General features: G+C 39.5%; 1 protein-coding gene across 1 annotated transcript; it reads left to right on the top strand.

Annotated features, from left to right (window-relative positions):
• The first annotated feature begins 658 nt into the window (after positions 1-658).
• On the top strand, positions 659-13,883 carry LOC138962129 (uncharacterized protein C6orf118-like). The gene is made up of 8 exons (XM_070333848.1): positions 659-783; positions 1,731-2,506; positions 3,041-3,166; positions 3,892-4,076; positions 4,571-4,632; positions 8,010-8,200; positions 8,794-8,909; positions 11,021-13,883. Exons 2-8 carry the CDS (start codon positions 1,739-1,741, stop codon positions 11,139-11,141), a joined length of 1,569 nt encoding a protein of 522 aa, XP_070189949.1. The 5' UTR covers positions 659-783; positions 1,731-1,738; the 3' UTR covers positions 11,142-13,883.
• The last annotated feature ends 1,577 nt before the right edge of the window (positions 13,884-15,460 follow it).

Genomic DNA, 15,460 nt, shown 5'->3' with positions numbered 1-15,460 from the left:
GAAAAAACCCCACTGCACAATGTTGCATCTTTTGCTTTGTGTGTATATATGGGCTAGCTAGCTCATGAGGAATCTTCTGTTGATAAGTCAGTGATGACATTTGTATTAGATCATTTGTAGAATGCACGTATTGTGAAAAACATGATACATATTATGAACACATGCATGCCCATAAGCTGACACACACACATTAAGTATTCATATAATTATAATCTCATTACTGACGAAAAATTATATTAGGTCATTTTGAAAAACGTCTATAAGCTTGTCATTGATGGGATTTGAATTATCTGGGCATGACAAAACTTTTTTAAATGAGGATGAGTGTTTTTTTGATACATCGATCTTTGACATGTACAAAGTATACCTCTTCCACAGACAGACCAAAGGAATTTAAACAAGAACAAAATATTAATTAGCTTGACAGTATTTGATAAAATATAAACATGCACATGACGTTCACGCATGTATGCATACTGCATGCACACACAGAAAACACGATTGCTTCCCTTCCTCTATATGCAACACACGATTTCAGCTGTGACTGTATTTTGCACTCATTTTGTCCAAATAAGTTCTTGTAAAGATGTGGTATTTGAACTTTTTTTCTGCAAATATAAAACAGCGGAAATTTACTTGGAGATAAATACTTAAAATGTATTGGAGGGAGAGATAACTGGAGGGTTATCTCCCTTCTGAAGCGCTCTTTTGCAGGAAGTGTTGTCTGGACAACAAAGCGTCAAAATGGTGGATACGTGACCAGTGTGCCGTGGAATTAATACGGTTTGTAAACTGTTTAATTTGTATTTGATACCTCTCTTTACGCTTATATTGAAGGTTAGAAGTAGCTTCTTCTTCTTCTTCTGCGTTCGATGTTGATGGCCGTGCTAAATCCTCAGACGGTTAGAAGTAGCAATCTTAATTTAGAGTACGTATCCGTGTGACAGCAAGTAAATGAATCTCTCTCTCTCTCTCTCTCTACTCTCTACTCTCTCTCTCTCTCTCTCTCTCTCTCTCTCTCTCTCTCTCTCTCTCTCTCTCTCTCTCTCTCTCTCTCTCTCTTTCTCTCTCTCTCTCTCTCTCTCTCTCTCGTTTGATACCAGTTCCTTTGGCTGCGATATCAAAAAATCACACTGAGCCTTTTGTTCTCAACAGAGATGTAATGTCTTCACTTCCGTGATGGGTGGGTTTCTCATTACAAAACTGCTTTGTATGAACAATATGCTGGAAAGGCAAAACCTGGGTGTAAAGTAAAGGGGAAATAAACAAAGAGATTTTGTGTATCCTCCCGAGATACTAATTTAGTATAAGACTGTATCTAAAAGCAACATGTTCTAAAGCTATAGCGCTTGTTTGCACTTGCAGACTAAAAACCAAAAAGGTCTATTTTAGCTTGTTGTTTTGCTTGATAAAAAAAATTTCTGGATGCATGGTCTTTGTTTATGTACAGTGAAAGAAAAAATAATAATTTCACATTAATTTTGAACTTCAATACCATTATTAACTGATGTCTCTGCGTTTTGTGGACACCCCATTTATTCATTGCACAATTAATTTAGTTTAAGGGATTATGTCTAACAAGAACACTGTCTCAAATTGCCCCGAGAGCTATACAGTTCAGGTTGGGGGTTGTTATTATGTAACCACACACCAGGAATACCTTAAAATAAACGTTGAGTGCAAAGTATACTCAAACTGTCTTTAATTTTCTTGTGTATTTTTTCTAATAGGAGTCAACATGGCTTACAAGTTCTTGAAAAGCCGACAGCTACGAGAGTTGCTGGACGGAGCTGAGGTGAAGCAGAAGAAGGACGTCCACGACTACTCGGGCGGTCATCTGAACGAAGCTGTCTTGCTGCAGCACTATGCCGCCAGCACTCGCAAGTCATGGGAGACAGCAAAACTCCCAGACGCCATGGTTGAGCGCAGCCAGGTTATTCCCACACCTCCTACAACACACCATCCGCGGATGGAACAGGCGCTGTTTGAGTTCAGCATGGGAACGGCAGGAGTGGTTCCAAATCTGCCTGCTAAAAAGGGACGCCAGTCGCCACTAAAGAAGTACAAGTTCCTGAAAGAGGAAGAGAAGGAGAGGGCTGAGAATGGTGAAACGGTAGAATCCCCCTCCGCACACAGTCTGTATTCCGAACTTGAAGACGGAATTCTTGTGGAGGAGCTTCCGCCTGCAGAACTCATGCTGAAGAAATCAAAGTCTGCCAGAGCTCCCCTCAACAAGTTGAAATCTGAACCCGGCTTGATAGCTGCGGAGGACACAATGTTCACATCTCAGATGTCGTTTCTGGGTCAACAGCCTCGCCACCTTCTTCACGACCTGCCATTCAACTATAACTTCATGTCCATGCACAACATGGGAGTGACACGTCAGGACCAGTACCGTAAGATGCGCTCCTTTGAAAACGGCGTGCTGAAGAAGAAAGAGGCATCAGAGCAGAATGTCTTGTCTGGTGTGAAAGCTGTACAGCATCACGAAAAGAAGTTGAAAGAGGTTAGTTTTGATTTGAAACTTACAGGTTCACTTGCTAATTATTAGCAATTGACTATTATCTGATCTAGCTATTCTAATTTTAGAAAATGTCATTCTTTGTCAGTACATGTGTACTTTTTATTCTTCTTTTTTTTCCTTCTGTTTATCCCCATCGTTTTAGTTTGCTGTCAAATTAGTTAGTAGATGTACTACAGTCACATCATGAGAGCTATTATTATGATGATTGTCAGGTTTCTTTCATATTGTACATTCTCTTTAGACGCAATGTGTTTAAGGTTTTGATACTATAAAAGTTAAAACACTACTTTTTTTATGGAAGCCACTTAAGATTCAGACAGTTTTTAAATGCCTAGTTTCAAAACGTTGTTGTTGTTGTTGTTATTGTTGTTGTTGAGAGTATATTTGTATCTTCTTAGAACTTCTCCTGCTGTTTTTAAGTTATGGAGTACGAGTTGAAGAGAATTGTATGGACACGGCGAGAGAAAAGGAGAAACAAATGCTAATCTAAATGTAACTGTATTTGTCTGTGTTAAGGAGCTGGAGATGCTGAACCTTCAGGGTCTGGGCATCAACTTCCACAAGCTGCAGGTGTACAGCAACACGTTGGAGGATGTCATTAACGAGTCCCCCACCTTCAGCTACATCCTCAGGTGTATCAAGGTGAGTGTTGATTGCTGATTAATTGAGAGAGTAAAAGTCAAATTGGATGAATAAAAAAACCAGAATTGTAGGTTATTGGAACGTTTAATTGTTGACTAAACCAAAACTTTACATAATTTACTAGTATGTCGACCGAGTGGTCTTTTTAAGTAGACAGGCAAACACTTATAAAAATACTCATAATTATTGGAAGTACAAGTGTGCTGCCTTTACTCTGCAAATGTGTGGGCATATATCTATGTTAAGGAAGGGGGAACCTGAAAAAATGAGGTTATTATTATCCTGGCGCATTTAAGGTTTTGAATCATCGTTGACTTTAAGTCATTCTCTTCTCTTCGATTTTATTTCATTCTATCTTATTCTATTCTGTTCAAATCTGTTCTATTCTACTCTGATGAAAGTTGTTGGAAGTGAAGGTTTTTGAAATGCTTGAAAGACGGTAAATCTATTTTTAAAAGTACAATATATATAGCAAGCACACAATTTATCAAGTCACTCGTTTATTTATCCCTCTGAAGGTTTCTGATTAATGCTTAAAATACAGTTAATCTATTGTAAAAGTACAATATAGCAAGCAAGCCATTTATCAAGTCACTTGATCCGTCAGTACTCCGTCAGAGGACCAGATGCAAAAAAGTATTCCCATGCTTATTCTGTTACCATTGTAAAATAAAGAATTGTTATTGTCCCTCTGCCACTCATTACCACTCCCGGGTGTTTCACAGGCAGAATACGACAACTACATTGCATGGTTGCTAGACCACCAGACGTCCCAGCAGCATTTGCTGAGAGAACAAGTGGAGCAGATGGCGGTGAGGGGAACGTCCCGACCTCAGGAGATGGCTCAGGCAATGGAGCATGTCAACCAGCAGGTTGAAGAGGCGCAGTCACTGCTTACTTTAAATCAGAGGTAGGTTAGGTTTGAAGTGTGTGTGTGTGTGTGAGTAGTGCTTGTGAAGGAAGGGCAGTTTAGGTGGGTTGAGCAGGTGAATATGTCTTTGTGTGTCTGGGGGTTAGGAGAGTAAGGTTCGTATGTTTTTAAGGTTTTCATGGTTGTGATTGGTTGTTGTTGCTTTTATCTAGCATTTGAGAAGTGGGAGAGATCTAGAGAGAGAGACAGACTGTGAGACAGATATCCTGTGTGTTTGTATCTAAAGACGTAAAATGTGTTAGTGCTTGTAGCAATGGTTTTTTGTCTGTGTGTGTGTGTGTGTGTGTGTGTGTGTGTGTGTGTGTGTGTGTGTGTGTGTGTGTGTGTGTGTGTGTTTGTAATAGCATTCAACTACTATGTTTCATTGTGTTGCACATTTGCTCAATACTATACTGTGCATGGATATTATCTGTGCATATATGTGCTTGATATAAAAAATCTGAACCACGCAGTCTTCTTTCTATGTATTGTAGATTGAGAGACGAAGTTGAGAAGGAAAAGGAATGGCTAGAGAATACTCCGGAACCAACCACAGGTATGAGGAATTAACATATACTAATGTTTGACAGGACAGTTACAAATTCAGCATGAGGACAGAGTAATGGCTTTGAATGTGTAATACATTCGAACCTGTCTTTAGTGACCAAAGAACCTACCAAAAATGATCATTATAGAGAGAGAGGTGGTCGCTCTGGATTGGTGAATTGCATGTTACATGTATATGAAACACATTGTTTGGGAGGCTTTAGGGCGGTCGTAATGGACAGGTGGTTGCGCTACTATGCTATCATTGAGAAACAAACAATAACTCCAATTATAAGTTCCCTCCACTGTATTGGGTAAAATCAATGATACAGTTATGATACATACACACATATACACACAATCATGAAAAGAAAGATATCAGGGTTATGGATTCAAAACCGGGTACTCACAGGTTTGGCGACATGGAAAAAAAGGGCTGGAACCTTTTCTTGCATTCTTTCCGGGCATTTTATCCTCCCGCTTGATTAACGCCTTCACTGCCACAGTATAATAGCCTTTTGGTATTGCTGTGTGCCAGGCCAAAATTAAGTTTTTTTGGGTAGGTTCACTAATCTGTTCACTGCTCATTCATTTATTGAGATATCTCTTAGATATTTGGCATGTTAATTTATAATACCCTTGGCTATTATGTGATATCAAAATAATAGGATTTTGTTGAAAATGTATTTGTAAATATTGATAAAATGAACATTTTTTTTCACAAAACAAACAGTTTTCGGACACACACACATACATTGCAGCAGATAAAACAACACAAAACACTGCAAAAGCAGGTGAAAGTGTATTATGAAAATGAAGTCAAACATCTGGTACTCACATTACAGCCATCAAAAGTGTTCTGTGTGGTAAATCCATAAATGAATAAGGGTACCACGCCCGATTCCTCGGCCACGCCGCCCCCGCGAACTCGAGCCCCTCCCCCTACCACGACAACGACCTCTCACGACAGGAGGGGGTGCGGTACTTGTGCTAGGAATAGCATGGTCAGAAACTTCGGCAGCATCAGACTCAGTCTCGGAGTCACTTTCAGTTTCCTTTTTGAAGTTCGAGTCATTTTCGTCTTCATCACCCACAGCCTCCGACAAAAGAGGGTGGTGCTGGTTGCTGTCTGTCTCGTCGTCGGAATCGCTGTCATCTAGTCCTCCTAAGTCTTCATCGCCACTATCATTGTCGTTCAACACTTCTTGCAGAGCTTCTAGCGCACTGTAGCGCTTGAAGACAGGCCTGCGGGTTGAACTTCGACTTTTGTCCGCCATCTTGAATACGATTATAGGTCTGGAACTTTCTCCGAGTTTTCGTCACGTGATACGAACTTCTGCGGACGGTCCAAGGGAAATTTCTACTTTTTAGCAACCCTATATACTAGAGCTTGGACCTGTTTTCCACGCTTACCTCCCATTTAAAATTTCAAAATTTCGCCGACACAAATCCCACGTACGAGATACGGTTATGGGCGTACGACAAACCGAAAATGACCACGTATTACATACGGGGTGGGCAGTGAAGGGGTTAACATTGAGACCTTTCTCCTCGATGGACAGTCGTCAATTGTGCTGCTAAACTAGCTACGATTCACGAAGTTAACTGTTCGCTGGTTTGTGAGCTGTGTTTACTCCGTGCAATACACTTTCCATGTGTATCCCGTTGGCTTTCGTGAATCGTGAAGGATGCAAATGCTAACTCGGCCTGACTCAGTTGTTAGCCCTTTGATTTCCTTCACACAGAGAGGTTTTACTGTTGATTGTATGGGGGAAATCAGGGTAGGGGGCAGGTGAGCAGAGTAAAGAAGAATACAGAATAAAAAATATATAAATAAATAAATTGATAAATACGTGTAAATGTTAACTTAATGCTGAAATGAAAAAAACATCAAAACATAGCAGTGATGAGGCAGAGCGCTGTTTAGAGATCTGATAAATAAAGGGAAGTAAGCACTCTAAATGTATACGATAATTATGTGTGATAGAGTATTAATAAAAGTTATTCGGAACCAGTCTCCTGTTCATTATGAATATATGAGAATTATATTATTAAAATTATATATGATTATTATGAATAAGTAGAGGATGAAAGTCTCTTGTTCATTTTAATGCTTGTTATTCTCTCAGGTAGGAGACAGGTTTCCGGATAATGTGACTCACTCTATTACTCATATTGTATGCATTTGGAGCGCTCACTTCCCTTTATTCAGCAGATGTGAGAAACTCGGGTCTTAAAACGGAGAGAGTCGTTAAATGAGGTTAGACTGACCTTCTGAGTTTGTGAACAGAAAGTCCGAGAAAGGGCTGGTCGTGTGGAAGTCTTAACTCTTACCAGTTCGGGGGTTTTAGGGCATATTTTACAGTGCTGTTGGTGCCTACTTGCCGAGTGGCTATCTGGGGTCATATTCTAAATGAAATATAGAAAGTTATATATCAAATGAAAGGAAAATGAATAAGCTTTTCATATTTGCAAAGAGAATTGTGCTATCTTTAAAGGTAAAAATTTTATGGGGGTGACAACATGATTTTTGTTGAAATTTGTACGCCCATTTTTTGGAACACGTGACAAACACAAAGAAGAAATTTTTTTTGTGTTCAGTTTATTTTAGATATGCTGCTAACTAGTCGGTTTGGGCATTCATTTTACATAACATAGCAAAGTGTTATAGAGTTTTGCTGATAAACAAAAAAGTTATTGTCACCTGAATACCCCCACCCAAATTTCAAAGTTGGACGTTTCATGCCTAAGGCCCCCCCCCAAAAAAAATATTCTGTTTACGGTATCCTGACTGACCCTATTTTTTCGGGCGACCCTAGACTTTTGTTTGGCATTTGGTTAAAAACAAAAACAAAAAAATAAAAATTGAAAAAACAAATTTGAAAAAAAAAATTTTGAAAAAAAAAAATTTGAAAAAAAAAAAAAAAAGGGGGCTTTGTTTTTTGGCAAAATAACTTAAAAATATGTTTTGGGGAAATAAAAAAAAAATAAAAAAAAAAGTCCCGACCTACCGACCCTATTTTTTTGGCCTATGTTACCGTTAACAGACTTTTTTTTGTTGGTGCCTAATAATGCATTTCTATAACTAACTTATAACAAAAACCCAGCTTGTTTCAGTCATAAAGTGTGTCTTAAATATGAGTTTATCCACTGTCCGACCCATCCAATGTAAAAAAAAAAAATAAAAAAAAAATTATAATTAGATAATTGGTCAGTGGAAAACTACAGGGGGGGCATCGTAAGCTTGCTTACGATGGGCAAGGGAGCGAACTGGTAAGAGTTAAATCGGGGGGGTCGTAAAAGGGATCGAGTTCCACTGTATTACATTCTTGAGATGATTAACACGTACACTGTAATGAATATGTGCAATGCTGCCAATAATTTCAGACCACACACAGAAAAACTTGAGCCTGTTGCACAAGGACCAGCCCATGGAGTTAGCAGAGGAGATCGAGAACCTGAAGGCCGTCATTCTGGAGAAGATTGACGAGGAGAACGCCATGCGGGTTCAAATCCGAGAGGAGTTTGTTCCCATGACTGTCTGCACCCACTTGGAACAGTGTATCAAAGAGACAGAGGTACGGGTGGGGACGGGGGAGGTTGAGGGGGGTAAGTGATTGAGGTTGTGTGTGGATGGGTGAGTAAGGAGTGGACAGAGACATGGTGGAGCCCCAGTATAGAAGTAAACTTTTGAGTTTGCCTGTACATTTCTCATCAACCAGGAAATGTGTGTTATAGAGAGCAAGATCGATGGAGGAGGTGTATTTGTTTCAAGCAATTGGAAATGAGGGGGGGGGGGGGGGGATGATTTGTCATTTGAGATGGTTCATTCATGACACAAATGTGAAAAGTGCATTCAAGGCATACAAGACGGGCGCAGTGGCGTAGTAGATCACTAGATGAGACATCGGCCTCCTAATCAGAAGGTCGTGAGTTCAAATCCCGGCCGCGGCTGCCAGGTGGGTTAAGAGTGGAGATTTTTCCGATCTCCCAGGTCAACTTATGTGCAGACCTGCTAGTGGCTTATCCCCCTTTGTGTGTATACGCAAGCATAAGATAAAGTGCGCTCGGAAAAAATATGAGTGAACATGTGAGTTTCAGCCCATGAATGAAGAAGAAGAAGAAAAAGAACTGATATATATATATATATATATATATATTGATTGTGCAGGTGGAGGTGCAGAAGTTGTTGAAGCAGAACGAATACTTTGAGCGCAGCATTGACGAGATGGAGACAGAACTGAAGGAAGCCATTCAGGATGCTGACACTAGCGAAAAGGATGCCAGGTAAAATAGGTCCATCATTGCAGATGTGTTTAACTCATTGTCTCCCAGGTGCGGATATATCCGTACCCACTCATATGGCTCTATCTGACCAGATACAGATATATTCGCTCAGACTGTTAGCTTCAGTCGCTTCCTGTAATGTCGATCTAGCGCCTGCATTCCAGCATGTTGATACACAGCTACTACACAGTTACTACAATTCTGAGTGACCTGCTGCAGCACAGCTGGTCTCGGCCAAAAAATACTTGGTCAACATAGGTGGGGTAGAAAGTGTTAATAAATAATCTGCTAACAGTACACTTTCATTGCCAAAATGTTAAATATTTTATATGTGTTTCATAATCATCATTAACAGCACAAACTCGTAGCCAAAGTGTTAATCACTTGGTATATACTTAATAACCCATAAATAGCACACACTTAGAGCCAAAGTGTGAATCACTGATATGTGTTTAATATTAACCCATAAATAGCATGTACGCATTCATAGCCAAAGTGTTAATCACTTCATATTATCAGCCGTTGACAAGATACTTCAATGAATATGGATGAGAAGCATACATGCAGAGCGTATTGGCTGTTGACTATATTCACTGTAAAAAACAGATCAATTTGTCTTTTCTTGGATGTCAGAGAACCTGTTTTGATTCTTTCTTTCTTTCTTATGGTCTTTCTTTCTTTCACAAAATATACAATTATTAGTCTTTTTTTGAAAGAGGAAAGTACAAAATGAATACAGTAAAACCTGTCTCTAAAGGACACCTTTGGGGTATGGTAATGGTGTCCCTATTAGACAGGTGTCCTTTCTTCACAGGTGGAGGGGCCGGGGCAATATTTTACAAAGAGCACGTAAAATGTACAAGACACTTTTTGTCAATCCTGGAGTATGTATTTATTTTTCAACACAAAACACAAGCTAAAAACTTAGATAAAATTACCAGATCATTGTACAAGGCACAGATTGAGGGCGGTGACAGGAATTAAAACAAGATTAAATTAAATTGAATTGAATAGTGTTCATCAAGACGATTTGAAAAAGTCCTGGATGCCTGTTTGTTTGGCCCGTCCAGCTTCCCTAAGCTTGACGTCTTCAAGCATGGACTTCGGCGTGAAGGCAGCATTCACAAGCTCGACATTTCTCTGCATCTCAGCAAAGTTGAGGAGAGAGCCTACCTGGGACAGAGCTTCTTTTGGGAAGGGGGGAGTGGTAAATGATAAATGGTTACATTTTCTTACCTGTATAAGTGGTCCACTGACGGGCAGATTCTTTGATCTTGCAGTGCAAAACCACTCCCATACCACGTTGTTCAGGTCTTCATATTGCGTTTTCCGACGTTTCACAGTTTTTTGGTCGCTTCGTGCCCCTGACTCCCACTCCTTCATCACGTCTTCTTTTTCCGATTTGATCCTCGCGATCTGTGTTTTACCACATCCTATCTCCTTCGCCACATCTCGGCATGATTGGCCGCTATCTAGTTTTTTCAAAGCAGCGACACGCTGCTCTAAAGTCAACGTTTTCTTTTTCCTGCTGGAGATTCCATTTTCAAACACAGTACTGTTGCTTTTGGTTGTGACTGTATCCACAATGCGGAAAAGCGAAAGTGAGCGAAGCGAAAGTGACCAATCAACAACCATTTGTGCTACAGCTGCCGAGCACTGACCTGAATAACAGTCGAGTTTTTGAAGTTGCCATTTCATGTATGTAGTGTCCGTTTGTGACAGTGTTTACACTTCCTACGGTCCGAAAAATCGTGTCCGCGTCCGTAAGTGGCAGGTGTCCGTCCGTTAAAGGTTAAGTTATTGTTGAAATCGTGTTCGTTCCATGATAAACTGTCCGTATGTAGCAGGTGGCCGTTACAACAAGGGTCCGCTAGACTCAGGTTTTACTGTAGTAAAAAAAGAAGATATGATTATAAGTTTGACTGAAAGTCAGTTATATGTATACAAACAAGCATAAACGTCGAATACACTGAGATTAAATTTCACACATACATGCATGCATGTAGGTTGATTTGGATCCGGGGAAATACCTTTAAACTAAAACACTGGTTCCTACTCTTAGATTTGCCTAACACTTACTATTCTTATTTTTCTGTCCTTTCCTTTTGCAGGCGTATCTGGCGTAAGGTGAACTCTAAGCGAGGTATTCCAGGTCATCATGCCGCAGGAAGAGGGGAGAGCGATGATGAAGAGGAGGAGGAGGAGAGCAAGTGGAACTGGTACATCTCATAAGTGTCGGACAATACATCACGGGGGTTGGCCAGAGTATACACATACACCCCTGTGTACCGAACTCTGGTGTGAGCTGTTGACAACTTTCAAAAAACAGTTCACTTTGCGGCCACACCTGGACTGAGGATTTATACTGCTGTTTTGATTTTGTAAATCTTTGAAGAAATATGGCTATGCCAAACTCTGGGAACTTGTCGATGACCTCTGGAAGACAGTTCACTTTGCCGCCACACCTGGACCGACGATTTAATACTGCTGTTTTATTAGGTCAATCTTTGAAGAAATGTGACCAAAATTTGTGATAAATATACTTGCCTTGAAAATGTGTTTCAAAGCCAAATGTACAGACAATACACCCTCTGCATATCGAGCCCTGGATACCTGTTGACGACCCCTGGGAGACTAAGTTCACTTTGCAACCACACGTACATGGACTGAGGATTTATACTGCTGTTATGATTGCCACTTTGAGGCCACACCTGAACTGAGGTAAAATATCTGCTGTTTTGATTAGGTAAATCTTTGAAGAAATGTAGCCATGATTTGTGATATATATACACTATATGTACTTGCCTTGAAAATCTGGTTGAAAGCAGAATTTACAGATGATACAACCTCTGCATATCAAACTCGTAAGACCTAGTTGTTGATGACCTCCGGAAGACAGTAACTTTGCAAACACACTAAACTGAGGATTTATACTTCTGTTTTGATTAGGTAAATCTTTGAAGAAATTTGGCTGTGATTCCAATTGTGACTTTGATTTGTGATATATCTATATATATATTTATTCCCCCCTCTGCTTCTTTACCTCTGTAAACTTGTAGAGCTAGTTATTTTTCGATAAACACCCAGCAACCAAACAAATAACGAGCCAGCAACAGCCTGAATCCTCGATAGCGCAATGGGTTGAGAAGCTGTTCTGTGTCGGTACTACTTTTGCGACTAAAAAGTTCCGAACGCTCTAATGTACGAAGTATACATCTCTGGAGCAAACAATACAAACATACCGCATTTAAATTAACAACTACAGGCTTGAACACATGAATCTCCATATATTATAAAATCCATGAGTTTGGTTGTTTTCTGAATCTAGATCTGCCGTGCACAAACGTTCAACACAAGCAAATTCCCAAGGCAAGTAACTCTCATACTTTGTCTACCGACAAGAGTAGTTCCCCTTTCAAATTTCTTTTCACTCCGTTTCTCCGAACACAGATTGCAATCCGATGGTCAGTTTTCAACAATATTTCATTTTATAAACAGTTCACACGCAACCAAATGCACACATCTCATCAATTTAAAGAACATAAATCGGTTTCATACACTATTTTCCCCAGAAAACTGAACTTCATACAGTTTTTAGCGTTGGAACACGGGTGCAAAAGTTCGTCTGCTAGTCCCATTTGACGAAAGAACATTATCCTAAGCGATACCAAAACATGAACAGAACACACAATATCTGCCTTTACCGCCACAGCAGAATAACAACATATCTGTTTACTTGATTTTAGTCCAAAACAGGGAAACTGACAAGAAGTGTTAACAGAATGGAATGATTTGCACGGAACTATACAACCGCGCATTGATCGATCGCCTTGCGCAGGTTGACTGGTTGAGTGAATAAAATTCGATCAAACTTTCGCACAAAAACTCCTCTTTTCTTTGAATAACTGAAGAAAGGAGGAATAAAGAGGTTACACACCTCGTCTCAGTGATTATTAAAAATAATGGTCTCAGTTCGCGGTCATGAAAAAGCTCGCTGAAGCTCGCATTTTTCATGATCCGCGAACTTCGACCATTATTTTTAATAATCACTGAGACTCGGCATGTAACCTCTAGCTACATATACTTGCCTTGAAAATGTGGCTGAAATAAGAACTTGTATGTCTCATAACTGTGGACTGTACATCAGCCGTTGTATGCCAAACTCTGGAGACCTGTCGAAGACCTTTGGAAGATGGTTTACTTTGTGACCACATGATCCAGACTGAGGATTAATACTGCTATTTCGATGAGTTAAATCTTTGAAGCAATGTGACTGTGATTCCAATTGTGACTATGATTTGTGACATATATATATATATATATACTTGCCTTGAAAATGTGGTTGAAAGTGGAACGGGTACGTCTCATAAGTGTGAGACAGCTATTTCAGCATTTGGCCAGATGATACACCCCTGCATACTGAGCTCTATAGGGACCTGTCGACTACCTGCCGAAAATGGTTCACTTTGCAACTACATCCGGACTTAGGATTTAGCACGTCCATTAACACCAAACGCTAAAGAAAAAGTGTGTTGTCATCTTTTACTGAAGAATTACTGGTCATTTTGAAGATCTGTGTGAAGAGAGTGAGCAATGCTGACTGGAATGGAGGTGAGACTAGAACTGCTGATAAATTGCAAGTGGAAAGTAATTGTTTTTCATTATGTTGATGGAGACAAGGAGGGCTTTGATATGGTACTCAGTTTGTACATGTATTAACATTATATTCAGTGTGCTGTTGTTTTGCTTTGAACAACTAGTGGCATTTGATTTCAATTGTGCATGTGACCATGTTTTGTGATATATATATCTATCTATAATATATATCACAAAAATATACTTTCTTTACAAGTTGGTTGCTTGAATGCTGCATATGTTTACAATATTGAAGAATACAACTCAGCATTTCCTTTTGAGGTTGTTTATGTGTCTTTCTTTTTTAACACATGGCAAAGTAGAGAAATTATTATGCTGTTAGGTTATCTCCCTTCTTTCATTCACAACTGTGGAAGTGTGTGTGTGTGTGTGTGTCTCCAACACCCCTTTGGCGGTAAGCTGAGGTCAAGGTACCCAAGAACACTCTCCACACGGCACAATCTGTTCCTTCCTGAAACACACATATGGGTTGTTCTCTGGAGCTAGGTACCAAACTGTGACATGGGAGTCAAAAACTGAACTAACTTCAAATTGAAATTCAACGACAATGTGTTCATATGATCTTTAGGAATCTGTGAACATAAAAGAATATAAATAAAGCTATTTCGTGAACTTGAAAAAAAATCTTACCATTATAGCGCAGCAACGAATGGTCAAAATAACATCGTAACATTCTTCTTCTTCGTCGTTCGCTCTCTTAACATGAGCGAGCAGATGAAAAATGAAACTTCAAACCGTCGGCTGGTGGCAACGTTACCAGTACCGCGCAACGGTACAACGGGTGCACAGATATATCCTTCCGCAAGAATGCTGTGCAGTTTAGTACAAAAGAATTTCAGAACAAAATCATTTTGATTGAAATAACAGGACAAACAACACTAACATCGTAACAGGAAAAAGGGGAAACCAAATGCACTGACAGTGTTAAATCCATGGACAGATTGCAAAAAACTGAGTACGTTATTTGCTTTTGTCTTGCGTTCTACACGTGTGTTACGAAGTGTGCTAAACTATTGACAGCCAAAAATAGTCGTGCGTTTGTGATAAGTGGGTCTGTGTTGTGCAAATGAAGTTCTGGCTGCTGTGAAATGACACGTTACGAAGTTGACCACATACAACTATGGTTAATATTTAAATTTGTGTTGATCTTCTGCAAACAGTACTCATTGTCCTGACAATGCATGCGTTTATGATGAGTTACAAACTCATGTTCATGGGCTTTTTTGTGTTTCTTTCATTCCGTACGACCTAGTTATTGCTTAATCCAACAACATGTCACAAATTACCCGCCATTTTGGCCTCTCCTCGATTATATGTATTTGCCCAAATTACTGCAAATACACAAAACGTATTTTTGTTAGTAAAAATATTGTTTAATAGCTTTAACATCAAGCAACATTCAGAAACACATAAAGAAGCGTAGTAATGAACAAAACTGTCAAACTTATTATTTCAATCTAATGACCCTCTGTGGTACCCAACTCCAGAGAACAACCCATATGTATAAGCTTTAAAATTATGATCTATGCCACTGCTTTTCCATTTAACAAGAAAACTGTGCAAACTCAAAAGTCAGAGGCAGGGCCAAATGAATACTAACAGTTGGTATACTGGCATTCAAAACCAAACAGACAAAACAAAAACTATAGTTTAAATAAAAGGCGCAGTCTATGCATTCATTTTTGGTATGTGTCCATGTGGAGGAATGACTTCATCACATGTAAAATCTGAGCTGATCTGAGATAGTGAGTAGAAATTCGTTCAAGGGATGGACTCTGTCTTAAAAAGAAATATACAGAATGGAAAAAAAAACAAGCACAATTTAGTATAGAATGATGCCTGTGTGTTTTTCTCTGTCTATGTCTGTGTGTCCGCTGCTTGCGTGTATCATGTAC

Source organism: Littorina saxatilis, linkage group LG3 (genome assembly GCF_037325665.1).
Source record: "Littorina saxatilis isolate snail1 linkage group LG3, US_GU_Lsax_2.0, whole genome shotgun sequence".
NCBI classification, from domain to species: Eukaryota; Metazoa; Mollusca; class Gastropoda; order Littorinimorpha; family Littorinidae; genus Littorina; species Littorina saxatilis.
Note: the sequence above shows the minus strand (reverse complement) of the source record. Positions and strands in the feature narration are given on the sequence as shown.

Excerpts from the sequence above, each read along its gene's own strand:
- LOC138962129 (XM_070333848.1), top strand. The coding sequence starts at position 1,739 with ATGGCTTACAAGTTCTTGAAAAGCCGACAGCTACGAGAGTTGCTGGAC. Across the intron at positions 4,077-4,570 it reads CTGCTTACTTTAAATCAGAG|ATTGAGAGACGAAGTTGAGA; the intron begins GTAGGTTAGGTT and ends TATGTATTGTAG. Across the intron at positions 8,201-8,793 it reads AGTGTATCAAAGAGACAGAG|GTGGAGGTGCAGAAGTTGTT; the intron begins GTACGGGTGGGG and ends TTGATTGTGCAG.